This window comes from Oreochromis niloticus, linkage group LG14 (assembly GCF_001858045.2).
Source record: "Oreochromis niloticus isolate F11D_XX linkage group LG14, O_niloticus_UMD_NMBU, whole genome shotgun sequence".
NCBI lineage: Eukaryota > Metazoa > Chordata > Actinopteri > Cichliformes > Cichlidae > Oreochromis > Oreochromis niloticus.
The window spans coordinates 7,081,676-7,097,028 of NC_031979.2; the positions used below are offsets into that span (position 1 = coordinate 7,081,676).

The 15,353-nt window shown below is 43.8% G+C and overlaps 1 protein-coding gene across 2 annotated transcripts in view; it reads left to right on the plus strand.

Moving 5' to 3' along the window:
* Positions 1 to 14,840, plus strand: part of epha4l (eph receptor A4, like) — a 61,287-nt gene extending 46,447 nt beyond the window's left edge. For both annotated transcript variants that reach the window (XM_019345212.2, XM_019345211.2), the window contains exons 10-18: positions 158 to 271; positions 791 to 976; positions 4,299 to 4,360; positions 4,828 to 5,037; positions 5,148 to 5,297; positions 5,676 to 5,872; positions 8,094 to 8,252; positions 9,811 to 11,085; positions 13,149 to 14,840. In XM_019345212.2, the coding sequence (XP_019200757.1) occupies positions 158 to 271; positions 791 to 976; positions 4,299 to 4,360; positions 4,828 to 5,037; positions 5,148 to 5,297; positions 5,676 to 5,872; positions 8,094 to 8,252; positions 9,811 to 9,925 (1,193 nt within the window). In that variant the 3' untranslated portion in view covers positions 9,926 to 11,085; positions 13,149 to 14,840. The remainder of the gene's footprint in view (positions 1 to 157; positions 272 to 790; positions 977 to 4,298; positions 4,361 to 4,827; positions 5,038 to 5,147; positions 5,298 to 5,675; positions 5,873 to 8,093; positions 8,253 to 9,810; positions 11,086 to 13,148) is intronic.
* Positions 14,841 to 15,353: the final 513 nt, after the last annotated feature.

Genomic DNA, 15,353 nt, shown 5'->3' on the forward strand with positions numbered 1-15,353 from the left:
GGAGGAGGAGAGGATCCATAGAGGAAGGCAGCGTAGCCTGCAGCACGATGGAAATAAAGAACAGATGGAGAGTAGTAGTCGGAATAAATTAACCTTCGCTTTTTTTTTTAACTTCCTTCTTTCTTTGCTTCCCTTTTTTGCAAACTTCTTTACCCAGGAGTGAGAATATATGTTGACCCCTTTACCTATGAGGACCCCAACCAGGCCGTCCGTGAGTTCGCCAAAGAGATTGATGCCTCCTGTATCAAGATTGAGAAAGTGATTGGTATTGGTGAGGAAAATTTTTTTTCTTACATTACATGCATGAAAACTAATTGGAAAAAGATGATATTTTGCATTTGTTTCATACAAACACACCTTTCTCTGTGATTTGTGGCCTCTTTGAGATTAAAATCCATTGTTTTCCCGGACTTTAACATGTGGCTTCTGGCTCTAGAGAGGTCAACAAGTTAAAAAAAAAATCAACAATGGCTAAATATGTTGTCCATGCTATTCCTTGGGCCAGAGAAAAGTCATCCAATGACAAAATAATAAAGAGAAAGAATCAATATCCATTTCCCCCTCTCTCTGCTCCAGTGGGTGAAGGGAGGAGGGGGAGTAAAGGATTAGAGACCCTGATCAATGTTTAAAGTGGAACCTTTCTAACCTACAGACACACACACACACATACAGACGTGTAGGCACACACTCTTTTTGATTTGATTTATAGTCTGTGGATCAGAGTGCTCGTGTATCAGTGCTTCACATTTTCATCTGTGGGTTTTTTTTGTTGTTGTTGCTGTTGTTTCAGGGGAATTTGGAGAGGTCTGCAGTGGACGCCTAAAGATGCCCGGCAAGAGGGAGATCTGCGTGGCCATAAAGACTCTGAAGGCCGGCTATACGGACAAGCAGAGGAGGGACTTCCTGTCTGAGGCCAGCATCATGGGCCAGTTCGACCACCCCAACATCATTCACCTGGAGGGCGTGGTCACCAAATGTATGTCAAGGTTTCATTTTTACAGAATGTGTTTCAAATGAGGGGAGGAAAGTGTTTTGCGCAGGTGAAATTGCTCTAGGAAATTGCAATAATGCTTAGCTCACACACATACAATTACTATTATATTCTAAAAGGGCAGTCATTTCTGCTGTCTCCCTCGAAAAATGTAACAATAAATCATCACAAACTGCAGTTCTGGGTGACTTTGGAGAAAGGTGAGCGTAGGGACAAGCCTGTTTTTACTCGCACGCCTGCGCAGTAGTGCGTATCTTAATGCTTCTGTGCAGACATTTTATAAAGATTTCACAATATTCTCAGATAAATGCATATTTTTGAGCAACGTCCGGACGTCCCATCCTGGCTTATCCCCAGGTGGGTTTCTGTCCAGATGGAAGGGGTCCAGCATTGCCGTGGAGGGGGAGGTGGTTGTAGAGGTAGCTGGGCAGTTGGGAGAGGGGTGGGTGGGGGAGTCTAATGGGCCCAGGAACAGGCCCTGTAGCACGGCACCAGACTCATTAATCATGGTGTCAGCTGTAAATGTGTTTGGGGTTAGGGAGTGATACCCTATCCCTCCTCTATCTGCTGCTGCATGGCCACAAAACACTGGCCAAATCTCCCTCCTCCTGCCCTCGGCGCTCTCTCCGTTTCTCCCCCTCTTTTACACCTTCCCCTGATGTTATTTGTTCGGCTATAGGTATGTGTGTGTGTGGGTGTGGGTGTGTGCTGTGTGTGTGGGTGTCTTGTCAGCACATGCCAACATCCGGTACCTTTGATTGCATGCATGTGTGCCTGAGTGTTACCATGTAGCCTCTGCTGGGGTTGGATGGATGAAGTGCCTTAATGTGTCGTGATACTGCTCAGCTCTATCTGTGCTAGATAAAACTGCCATTCTCACTGTAGTATACACTGCTTTTACACACACACACACTTATATATGTATATATATACCCACACACAAACATGCAGCCCAGCCGGGGCTGAAAGTGAACAGCAGCACAGGCAGAATTGCTTATCACCTATCACACCTCACACGGCGGGGAATGACCTCTCAGACCTCGCAGCGGCGGCGCGAGAACGACAGAGAAAAAAGGCGGACAGATGGACAGATGGAGGAAGGAAGAGAAACCAGAGACGAGCTGCTGCCAGGGAAGGTGCAAATAGAGATGCCGGACAGTTAGGAGCTGATGGATGAGAGGAAAGACAGGGCGACGCAGAGAGAGGGAAAGCAGAGGGTGCTCGAGCTACTCAACCGGAGTCTGAAAACAAAAAGACGGGGGGGAGGAATGAGCGACGCGGCGGTGACAAGAGAGCTGGCGTGAAAGGACGACGAACCAAACGCAAGAAGGGCGTCGGAAAACTCCCACTCCACCTCCTTCCACTCTTACTTTTGAGAGCTTGACACGAGGTTTGGGCAAATTAGTCCTTCACACTTGAGTGTGTCAGTGGAATCTATTAAAAATCCATTATTTGAATTGCGCCCCACTCTCCATTACAATCAAGTTAAAAGGAATTCTCAATCTGGCCTCAGTTTGCTGGCATGTCCAACAGAGCCAATTAAGGCTTATTAATTATGGAGGAACTCCAAATAGGGACTAAAATACATAAATGTGCAAAAATCTCTCGCTGAAGACTTGCTGGCTGTGGTCCACCATCTTGAAGGCTATATTTAATGTTTCTATCGCGTTGGTGTGTAATTAAAAATCGAGCATCCATTAAAGCTTGAAATCAGACGTGATGTGCTTAATGGGTGATTTACATGAAGTAAGAGCATGCTGATTTTTTTAAAAAAAGGTCCGCTTTTAAAACCCAGATCTTTGTTTGCTGCGAACGCCAGGGCCTCCGGAGGACATTTGCCCAACGTTCCCCCAATATTGTCCCCCCGACGCGTTTTTTTCCCCCTCTGCCATCTCCCTGTTTTGTTGGCAGGTGATAATCGGCCCACTGGTGGGTTTCTCGCCCAGAGTTCATTGCCAAAGGCGGCTGGGCGTATTCAGTAAACAAGGAATTAGCATGCAAATGGACTGGAAGGAAGAGGGCGGGGCTGGGAAGGCGAGAGTTTAAGGTCGCAGGTCAGACTCTCCTCAGACTTGATTGCAGAGCTGTCAATCACCAGCGGCCCTGGGGCAGAGGCACGCAACAAAGGGAACAAAGATGGCTGACAAAGACGGCCCCCTCTGCTCTCACACAACTTTAGCCGAACTTCCTCTTTTTAGGGCATTGCTGGAGTGCCCCGTAATTAATGGAGTGCCAATCACGCAGCGGGTAAGGCAGTGACTGACGGCCTCTTGGCACGGCCAGAGACCCGCAGCAGAGCAGAGGAACTTCACCTTCTCAGCGGGCTTCGGCAGCTCTCGGCATTCTGCTGGAGCACTCGAGAGGCTTCATACAAGCTCCCCTTAAGGCGGAGGCTTTAAGTCAGCAGTTTTCTATAAGGCTGTAAGCTTTTAAGTCCACCTTAACTGTGCCACTCAAAATGGAACACAAAGAGCGACGCTGTTCTAGGAGGCGAATGTGTGGCAGCACTTTTCAGCATGTGTTGTTGCCGTGGCTGGTTAGGCACCAGCTTGCTGCAGTTTTGGGACAAAAACAAGCGGGTCGCCCTTCCTTTCCCTTTTTTATCTCTCTTCTCCTCTGATATGCCCCTCCCTCCCTCCATCCTAAGAGACAAAGACAGACAGACAGAGACCCACCAGGGAATGTCCACCCTCCCCGCCGCCTGCCCCGGCTCAGATAAAGACGCAGACGCTCCCCCAAGAGAGACGGAGAGGGATGGGGTGAAAAAAGGCCAGAGAGGATTGGCAGGGTTCACGGAGGATAAAAACGAGGAGAGGGAATGAGCGGGGGAGGAGTGGGGGAAAAAAGAGAGCAACAGAGATGAGCTAGCAGGAGAGTGACAGATGCGTCGAAAGTTGGCAGAGGAGAAAGAGGGCAAAGGGACAGTGAGTGACAGAAATAGCGAGTTAGGGGGATTCTGGGTGGGTGACTGTGATGAGACTTTGGATAATACGCCCAGAGTCAGATCATATTTGCATAAACACAAGATGGTGTGTGTGTGTCTGTGTGTGTGTGTGGTGTTTTGTTTCAGTGGAGATGCCTTTGCACATTAAGGGAAAGAATGGGAACGTAAGGGCAACGGTAACACACAGCTAATTAAATCACTATGGGACAGAGATGGATGGCCTCACAGACACATACACACATGCATTTTCCCTGGAGAACCCCCTCCTGCTGCGTTGAGCTGTGATGTGCGTCGTTTACTTCTATAATCATCTGCCTTTCCTTCTCTCACTCTCCTTTCCACTCTCTCTCTCTCTCTTTCTAGGTAAACCGGTGATGATTATCACAGAGTACATGGAAAATGGATCCCTGGATGCGTTCCTGAGGGTCAGTCATGCGTTTCTGTCTCCACACACACACACACGTGTTCATGCGTGTTTGTGCATCGACGCTGATCCCATCTTATCTCTGTAAAGTCATCCACCAAATTTACAAGTGTCGGTTCACAAACATTCGCACTTTGTCCTTCCCATTTATCAGCTCACTTACAATGAGGTTGGAACAGGTGAAACTTTGTGTTTCTCAGGTTCACAGCACTACAGGTCCACTATACATCTTAACCAGCACAGTGCTAGTTAAAGGGAGATGTGAAATGGAGTGGACTTTTTATAGGTCTTTTCTAATCTTACCGATCTTTACGCTATAAAGTTAAACCTTAAGACTATTACTTATCACTATACCCTATGAGCTATTAGGAGTGACCCTTCAGAAGTGTCCCTATATTTACTTAGCAGAGGTTTTAGTCACAGTGTGGACATTTAACAGTAATAAGGATGATTTCTTTTTCTCCGCAGAAGAACGACGGTCGGTTCACTGTCATCCAGCTGGTTGGCATTCTGCGTGGCATCGCTTCTGGCATGAAGTACCTGTCAGACATGAGCTACGTCCACCGTGACCTGGCCGCTCGCAACATCCTGGTTAACAGCAACCTGGTGTGCAAGGTGTCCGACTTCGGCATGTCCCGAGTCCTGGAGGACGACCCCGAGGCCGCATACACTACCAGGGTGAGTGCAAGCGTGTTTGTGTGTTGGAGAGCATCTGTCTGACTGAGTCAGCGGGCTGTCTGTACCCTCACTTGTCGGCTTTCATTAATCAGCCCAGCTTTCAATTACAGGGAGGAAAGATCCCCATCCGCTGGACGGCCCCAGAGGCCATCGCTTATAGGAAGTTCACCTCGGCCAGTGACGTGTGGAGCTACGGCATCGTCATGTGGGAGGTGATGTCATACGGCGAGCGGCCATACTGGGACATGAGCAACCAAGATGTAAGTCAGAAGCAACGTAATCATATGCAGATAGTCATGAATAATGCACAGGGTGAATTAGTGTGAGATATTAAGGCTGGGTAATGTCAAACAACTTTATAAGAATGCTTCATCATTTTAACGTAGTTATACAATTACCTGCAGCTGTGATGAAACACCAGCAGAGTGTTCCTCTTCCTTATTGCACAGTGAGCTCACATGTGTGGTTCCACTAATTATGAAAAAGAAAAAAAAAAAGATAATGTATTGTGTAGGTGCGTAAAGTACAGTAATTAAGAAAAAAGTTATAAAAATGACAAAGTAATCAAACTGCCTGAAGTTTTTATAACACTTCTGCTCAGTCATAAAGTCTTACAGCCACATTTATCTGCTATCCAGGTGATCAAGGCCATTGATGAGGGCTATCGGCTGCCCCCGCCCATGGACTGCCCTGTGGCACTCCACCAACTCATGCTAGACTGCTGGCAGAGAGAGAGGGCCGACCGGCCAAAGTTTGGGCAAATAGTCAACATGTTGGACAAACTGATCCGCAACCCCAATACCCTGAAGAGGACCGGGGGAGAGACCACCGTCAGGTGAGACGGAGGAGAATGACGCAAGGGGCTGAAAAGAGGAAGAGGTTTCAGTTCTGTTTGTGCTTTGGAAAATGAACAATGACAGGAAATATCATAAGGTGATGGTTGATTTTAGGGATGAGTGTGTTTTCAGAGGATATTTTAATCTTAGCAATGAGCAGTCCCAATATTGGTCACACAGTCTCTGGCTTAAACAGTATCAGTCCATATGCATGAAAGCAGGAGAGTGAAAATAAAATAAAATAATAAGCAACATCCTAAAACAGTTTTCTTTGTCAGACTTCTAAGATTGCTCTGATTGCGTAATAGGAATTAATTATTAATAATCAGCTTGCTGCCTCATGGCTGTTAAGGTAAGATTGCTCTGGAATCCACTGAATGAGCTAATTAACATTATCAGGGAATATGACAATTATATAGGTTTATTACACTTAATTTAAAATAAATTGGCAATTGTGTTGTAGGAATTTCCCATTTAGTTTAATTAAACAGCCTGGAAATGTGCTAGTCACACATCCACTGCCACATTTGCAAAGTACAGCAAATTGTATAAAAGTAATACAAATACTGTGTGGATACTTCAATGGGTTATTTTCTGTTTGGGCTCTATGATGGTTCTCGAGGACCGGCCAGCTGCAGGAAAATGAGAGACGTATTTTGAGAGTGGGCCTGAGACAAGTTAGGATGCTCTGTGTGAGAGCAGAGTCCGAGAGTGAGGTGACTGCCTGCTGTAACACGTGCGTTCACCTGTCAACCTCGATATCACGTTGACATTCATAATTAATGCATCTGTATTTTATACTCTTCATCATCTGCGTCTCGTCTACATACAGTTCTGTATGAGAGCATCAAAATTTCCATAACACATAGTATTTGAGAAGCCACACCAACGTACTGACACGCACACACACAGCGTCCCACTCTGTCACCGCTATTTACATTCACTATTAAACATTATCTGCCAGCACCGTGTGGCTCTTTACAACGCAAACAACCTCCATAATGGCTTTCTCTGCAAACTAGCTTTAATGGTGCTTTACACACAGGAATCTAGGCGCTCTAACAGGGGGAGGAATTACAACGTTACACAGAGTTAAAAACAAACACGACCCTACATCTCCGACACCATTACTCTTGAGCAGCCAAACGTGTTAAGGATGACCTTTGTGTGTTTACAGACTCGACGCAGGCCGACGGGAGTCTGTTTGAGTTTAACGAGTGTGCGAGCGCACGCGAGCGGGTTGCGCGATCGCACACAGACGCACACTCCTAATAGGATACAGCGAGTGCAAGCGTGGAGTCTGTGTAGAGTAATTAGCAGAGCTGAATCCTATAACTGCAGCTCTACGGTTACAAAAAGGAAAGAAGAGTGTGTGTGTGTGTGTGTGTGTGTGTGTGTGTGTGTGTGGGAAGGTATCCCTGTGCATAATCTTTTCCACCTACTTAGAAGTGACGACTTAATAAAGAGCCTGACATCCAGTTCTCACAGCTCTACTCGACATCCTTTTTAAAAAGAAGAGAACGATAAAGAGGCAGAGAGTGCAAGACTCACCCAAGCGGGACAAGTGTGACTCAGACTCACCGGCCTCGTGTAAATGTTTCACGGCTGCTGCCACAGAAAGGGAGAAAGGCAGGGAAAAAAGAGGGAGGAAAAATATGCTGATGAATATCTGAATGTGAAGAGGGACTCCAAGCACACTGTAAAATTCACCGAAGTGTGCCCAGGTTGTGTGTTTTCCGTGAAATAAGGATTAACTAACTGTATCGGTGACACCAGAGGAGGAGCTGTGTTTGACTTGGCTCAGTTTTTGGGTGCAGCCTACAAAATAGGGACACCAAAAAATACAAAATTGCTAAGCTGACACATTTGCTGGTTCAATCAGGGAGGACAAGCTAGGGAGAAGTGTAGCTCGGTGCTTTTTACAGCTTGTAATTGTCACACATTTTTGACACTACGGCACAGAAGCATAGTTAAGAATTATGGAATAACTCCCGCAGTGTGGCCGTTGCTACAGTTGAGGTGAATCGGAGGTAATCAAAGATGGAGATGATTATACTTCAAGTCAAAAGCACTTAAACAACTGACTTTATCGTCTACATGCAAACAGCTGCATACACCCAGGATTTTGGCTATGAGCTGGATTGAAGTGCAACAGCTTTAAACACAACGAGATGTTTGATTTCATGAAATAACCTCGTCACTTTTCTCCACCTATTACAGGCCCACTACCACCCTGCTTGAGCCAGGGAGTCCCGAGGTGTCCGCGGCTGTGGGCACAGTGGAGGACTGGCTGCAGGCCATCGGCATGGAGAGATACTGCGACAACTTCACGGCCGCCGGCTACACAACTCCAGAGGCCGTGGTCCACATGACGCAAGAGTAAGCACTTTGTCCAAAATCATACTTTTACCATGCTCCAAGTGATTTTGAAGGACGAGAAGAATGAAATAGAAACTAAAGGAAATACCAAGCAGCGAAATAGGAAGGTTTTTGTAAAAGTAGGCAATTTTATGAATCATTTTTTTACTTTACAGATAACTTGACAGTTATACTATTATTCAGTTTATAATAGCTCACACAAACCATTAAAAAAAATCAGATGTTTCAAACTACGAATTTACAAAGAGGGTGCTGCACCACCTCCTTGTGATTGTTTTGGTTACTGGTGGGTCACAGGTCGCTCTTAGTTTCCATGGCAGATGGTGACTTGTTTGCAAACACCCACTAATCTACCACAGAGCAGTAGAAAAACCTGAAAAAGTGCAACGCAAACCGGAAACAGAGTAAGTTAAAGTTGTTTAAAAAGATGAAACATCTACTTTTAAGGTGAATGGTCTCCTCTTTCAGTTTGTGTCAGTTTGCCGACCAGTTTGCAAGTAGTTGGTGAGAATTTGCAGGCAAGTTGTTGATTTCCACACAAACTACCCATGACCGCAGGAATATCCTCACAACCAAAACAACTGCGAAGAGGTTTTAGGGCAGCGTTACAAAGCTGTTGGGGATAACAACAATTGCCAACTGGCTGTGGGAACTCGTGACACTGGGATCCTATTTACTAGAGATCTTAGGAGACATTATTAGTAACACCTGTGTTTATCTATTATTTTATAGCAAAACAGTGAAATCAGATTTTCTCATTAAACATTTTCAAAGAGAAATAAATTAAAACACCTTCATAAAGCTAAGCTTATAAAGCTAAGTTGAGCATAAGACGTGAAAACAAATAAAAAACAGCCAACCTGCTGTTTCCAAATGTAACAGCTTAGAAACATGTTGTATTCATACACAAACACTTGGTTTTACATCAGGCAAAAATAAGCTGATTCCCTGAAATAATTCTGGCAAACTCTGCTTTAAGAATTTACGCTAAAATAAGCTAAGCTAGTTTTCTAAAATAATTCAAGGAATTTAGCTACTATGTTTCCTCTGCTTCAGTTATATATGAACTAAAATAAACTAAATTAATCTAATCCAGTCACCTCAAATAATGTGAGCACACTGCTAGCGACTTAACTTTGCTTCAGATGTCAAGGATAAGTTAAGTTATGCTAAGCTAGTTACCTCAAATAATTGGAGCATGTTTTTGGCTGTTTCCCTCTGCTTAGGTTTTTAGTCAAGTTAAGCGGTTTCCCCAGTGTCTCTGCTTCATTTTTAGCACACAGTTTTTCTTATCCCCTTATTAAGGTATTCTGTGACACATTTAGAAAGGAAAACATGAGTTAAATTTGTCACTTCTTTATAATATCCACATTTTTCTTCTGCTAAGATTACACGATTAGAGTTGCCGTGTTGGCAAGTGAAATTCCTTATACAGCAGTTAAACTGTCAGACCAGTTTCCACTGGTAGGCTGTAAAATTCATCATGTGGATCAGGCCTCCGTGTGCGTGTTATTGTTGTCCTCGGTCCTAAAAGGCCTCTTCTCCCAATCCTTTTCAGGGACATGGCGCGCATCGGCATCTCCTCCGCAGCGCACCAGAACAAGATCCTGACCAGCGTCCAGGGAATGCTATCCCAAATGCAACAGATGCAAGGCAGAATGGTTCCCGTCTGAGAAGATTAAAACAAAGAAAAAAGGAAGCAAAACGACTTTGTTTCTTATGAAAAAAAAAACAAATAACAAAAAAGATTAAATATAAAAAAAAGAGACAAATCAACTATGAAGAAATAGTTTACCTCATCCATGCACTTTAAATTGGATCTAAAAGAAAAGAAGACATTGATGAAGAAGAGAAAAAGTGTTGCAAATCGCACTTTTTTTCAAAAATCATACCTTTACCTTGCCCTTTTAGTTGTTTTTGGAGAATGGGACACTTCTGTCTGCAGCATTTATGGATAGATGGAGGGGACGGCTGGAAAAGTGCTTCCGAGAGGCCAATCTGGAGTGCCTTTAATGGTCTGGAATGAAAAGCGGGGGAGGGGGATCGTACCTTTTCTTCCTCCTTTTGCAGAGAGTGTTATTTCTGGAACTTTCTCTCTGGAATAATCCACAGAGCATTTTTTTTTTTGATTTTCTGTGACTGTGTTTATTGTACATGAATTGTTTCTGTGGGACTCAGAGGCTGCCCCGGCCACCATTGTTCTCTCTCTCAGCTGGAACTGTTTGATATCTTCCAGAAAAAATGGACAATCCTAGCCGTCAGATATAAACAGTGAATCTCTGACAGGCTGGGGGTTGGATTCTTGGGGGGGGGGTGGGGTCAAGATGGCTGTGCAGGGAGGGCTTATTTTAAGGAGCTATTTGTGTTGCGTTTTTTTTGTTTTTTGCTCTGTTCTGGCCTGTTTTTTTCTCCCACAACGCTGTATTATGTTGCCCTCAGGACATTTCTGAGAATGTCTTTGATCTTCCAGAGGAGCCTTCCCACTCCCCTGTCTTCCCAAAAAAACAAAAACAAAAACAAAAAAAAACAGTCAAAAAAAAAATAAAAATCCCACCCTCCTACATCTTCGATAAACACAGTTTGGATTCTCCCATCCATCTCCCCATGCGGATCGAAGTCCCATCCCCATCACTACTGCAGGACCAACCAACTCTTCCACACCACTTTTGACGGACGCCCGTTTGGACCACATGAGTTGTTTTTTATAAGCGGAATGTGAGATGAAGAAATTTGCCAAGACGTTATCGGACACGGGGGGCAACAGGGATGCAGAAAGAGTCATCAGCATCAAGAAATATTCAAACAAAGAAAAAGAAAACGATGGAGGATCAAGGTGAGAGTTGACAGTCTTTTGTTTTCATTCTGTTACCAAAACTTTGCAAAGAAACAACTCTATTAAAGAAAAGAAAATATAGACATTGGATTAAAGCTCCCTTTATTATCGAAGTGTGCTTCTAATATAACCACAGAGTGCCTGTGAGAGTCATTAGATCCCCCTATCACTGGCCCCTCAGCTCTAGAAGCGGTGTTAATTAACAAGCAGGTTGCTCCACCTCAGGCAGCAAGAGCGGATCAATAGCCACTGGTCTGTGATCAGTCTGCGGGCCTGATGCCTCTGGCATATTAATGAGAAAAATTTATCAGCGGCTGACTCCCATTGAGCCTGACAGAGCCCAGCAGAGCTCCAAGGCACTTTCCAAGAGCGAAGAGAGGCGCTCTGGGGTGTTAACTTTCTTCTGAGCCAACACACCAGCACGTTGTCACGGTACCAGAGGGTCCTAATACAGGGTCTTAATTAATTTTGGCATATCAGATGCTACGTACTGCTCTCTTGTTGGTTAACCCTTGGCCAGACTTTTTTTTTTTAATAATTTGAGCGTCATAATTTATGCGCATAAATTAGCACTTGCCCACAAGGTAATAAAGCGAAGGTTAAGCTTACACAGTTCAAGGCTTAGTTTCATTTATTCAACACTGATTTATTGGACACAGCTACCACTTTAGTACTTGTAAAGCAGTATGGATGTGAAACAGCTGACTATCCTCATTGACAAGAGAGAAACTAGATGCCAAAAGTAATTGTTCATATTTTATGTAGGTATAGTGCCAGTTAAACCCCCAGATGCAAACCCCCGTCTGGTTCTGTGATGGAAGGTTGTTAACACAGTGGAAAGTAAGATGAACCAGATCTAGAAAATGAATGTTTACATGTAGGCGGTGTTAATATAAACTGGAATATAACTGCTCGAGTGGAGTAAAAAGTCCCTACTTTCTGAAAAAAGCCCAACTATCTAACGCTCTGTGCACTATTATGGAAATCCTAAACTTCTCAGTGTTATTTAAGTATACATTCAACTCAATTCAGTTCTATTTATGTATCACCTCAAGACACTTTGTATTGTGAGGCAAAGACCCTACAATAATTCCAATAAAGAGACATGTAATAAATATCTTTGTAGAGAATGTTTCAGTTGTCAGATTGGCTCAGTTAGGAGTGTTTTCATACTTGAGGCAAATCGATCAGTTTTAACATGCAAAAGATCCCCAGTTTGAGATTGTGAGGAGACAAGGATCCCTGGGAGGGTTGAGTCAGGAAGGGAATCTGGTGTAAACATCTGATTTATCTGCTGTGGTGACTCCTTGCAAACAAGTGAGCAGCAGAACCCTCACCAGCATTCTCTCAAAAACCCTGTTATTAAAAGTCGAGTGTTGGAACGTTTCGTTAATTCTCGCTGTGTTTTAATTAATTTTTGAATTTTTGTCTATGCAGGATTAGCCAAAGCTCAAGCCGGTGTAGTCGCATTGCTTGTTTTGTCTTAGCAACACACCAGAAGTGTATTTCTGGTTTTGTTACTGTATACGTGTCACTATATACGTGTTTTGTTACACAGGCAGTTGTTTTAAATTATAAGTGTTTCTTATTATATCAGCGTCTATCAGTTGTTATTAAAGCCCGTTAAAAAAAATAAAAAAAGATCTTTTTGAAATTGTGGTTAATGGTAAACGATCAATCACTTCTTGCCTGTGAAATGTTGACAACTTTACAAAGGAATTAAATCGTTGAGTTCTTGACGTGCGCCAATAAGTTGAGGGCATGTTTCATATATTGTGTGCGCAGAGTAACATGTGGCACGCAGAAGTTCGTACACTTCTTGCCTGGAAATCCATATTTCGCCCCCTCGGGCCGGCAGCTCGCAGACTCTGGACGCTCTGGCTTTGGCGCTCGGTTTTTGTTTAGCAGATGAGTCGAATGTTCCATGGAGCTGGAGCCGGAGAGCAGGGTTGTTGGTCAGAACTGGATGCCAAGCAGAAATTGTTTATGTTCTAAACCACCGTGACTGATGCAGCCTCTCATTCCCCCTCCTCCTTTTTTTTTTTTTCCTCTCTTCTCCCCAGCTGCTGCCGTCCATCACAAACAGGATCCCGTCCTCGCTCGCTCCCTCGCCACAACTGGATTTCTTCCCCGCTGTTCCTTCTTCGTCTTCCTCCTCCTGGCTACCCTTCCACTCCTCACCGACACAGAGATGACAAATGTATCCCCCCTCGAGCGTCCGGGACGTCCGCTGTCCGTCACAACATGTCAACTTGACAAACTCATGGCCGTCCATCGTCCGGCCCAGCGCTGGAATTACTCTGAATGAATTTAACAGCATCAAAAAGAGAACAAAGGAAGAATGTAAAATAATGGAGAAGCCCCTCTCCGGCTGATGATGATGATGATGATTATTTTTTCCTGAAAGTTTGGTTTTATTTTGTGATTTTTTGGTTTAATTATTGTTTCATTCTGTTTGCATGTAAAGTAACAAGAGTTTTATTTGAGCGAATGTGATGACGAGTGTGCACGTGGGTGTGTGCGTCTCTGTGAGTGGCAGCGTCTTTGAAGTACTATCAGTAAATGTGTCTGTTTTCATGCCACTGTGCAGGAGGAGGAGATAACAGAGTTGTATAGTTTTTGATATTAAAAAAAAACACAAAAAAGACTTCTTTTTTTTTGCTTTTTTGTGTTGTCTAAAAAGAAAAAAAAAAAGGAAAAACATTGTAAGGTGTGTCGGTCATGTTGTGCAAACTCTACTCAGCAACAGCATTTGTTAAAACAACTTTCATGGAATCCGACCCATTCCTGCTCCGGCAGCGACGACGGCTTGTGAATGGACACATGGAGACTACAGAGCTGCACGTGACTAACGGTCTCCCGGTGCGTACAATCGCATCAATCTGGAGCTCAGACTACCGCGAGCCCGTGACGAGTCGAGGAGGAAACGTTGGCACCGTCTTCTCGACGTGGATGTGGGGTGGGAGGGGAGGACAGATTCTAAATGACACACCTTTAAAGAAGCAAGTGACGTGAGGAATATGGTGTCTAAGGAGGGAGAACTGTTGATGTTTTTTTGTTTTGTTTTTTTTATTTTGTTGTTGCTTTTTTTTTTTTATATTCAGACCACACCATACAGTTACAGGTTTAATGATGGACTATATTTTGCTCATTTATCTCTTTAAACTATACTTATGTGAATGTTTTGAACTCGTAAGTGATGCTTCATGTAATACAAAAGAAACGCCTCCATCCTTAATACAGCTCTACTGTTTCCTTTTTTTTTTTTTAAGCAGTGTGTTTTCGGATGTTGGGGTTATCTGTGGACAAAAGGACCTGTTTGGAAATATGCAAGACATGCTGGGAAAGAGAAGGAAACTAGAATGTACTGTAAAATACTTTTTTCCTTTACTTAAATGTCAGATGATTTAAAAAGGAAAAAACCAACAAAAAAAAAAATCAACAACAAAAAGCAAGAGTTAATGTTTGTCATTGTATGCCTTCCGATGCCATATGATCTAGCCATGTAGATCTAACATTCTCTCAATCTTTTTTTGTACTTGTTTTTGGGAGGGAGGGAGGGGGGGCATGGTCATGATTTTTTTCAGTTTTTTTTCTTTTGCTTTGTTTTTGTTTTGGTCAATGAACTCTAGGTACATGTAACTTATGTCATTTATTTATGTCCTTTTATATCTAGTTTGTAAAATAATAGCCTAAAGTGAAGAAAAATAATGGGGTGCCAAAGTGCATTCTTATTAAAGTAGAAAGTACATGATGATCGTTGTGCCTCTCATTTATGTGTCCACGTACATGGCGTTCCCTTCATCTGTTGTTGGAGCTATTATGCCTGTAAAGGAGAGCTGATAACCTAGCTATCACACACGGAGCACCGCATTACATGATTGCGTGTAATAGATGGCTTATGTAACTGAAGGAACGGGCCAAGGTAGCACATCAAGCAGATTCTTAGCTGTGGCTCGTCTGTTGGCAGTTTGTTCGCTCTTCAGCACACGCTCAGCAGATATCATGACTCTGGACAACTCCTCTCGGGCCCAGAGGCAGCAGCAGGGGCTGCTCACTTGGCATACAGTATGTCTATTAATGTGTGTGTGTATGTGTGTTTAATCAGAACAACATCTGCTTCCTGCACTCATTTCCAGCAGCGATAAACCACTGATTGTCCTCAGTCTTTGATAAGGGTTGAGGGTGGTGGTGGGTACAGTTTCAGAAACGGAGCTTGTGTGAACGTCGAGCCAAATGGCGTTTTACACGTTCCTTGAGCCATCACC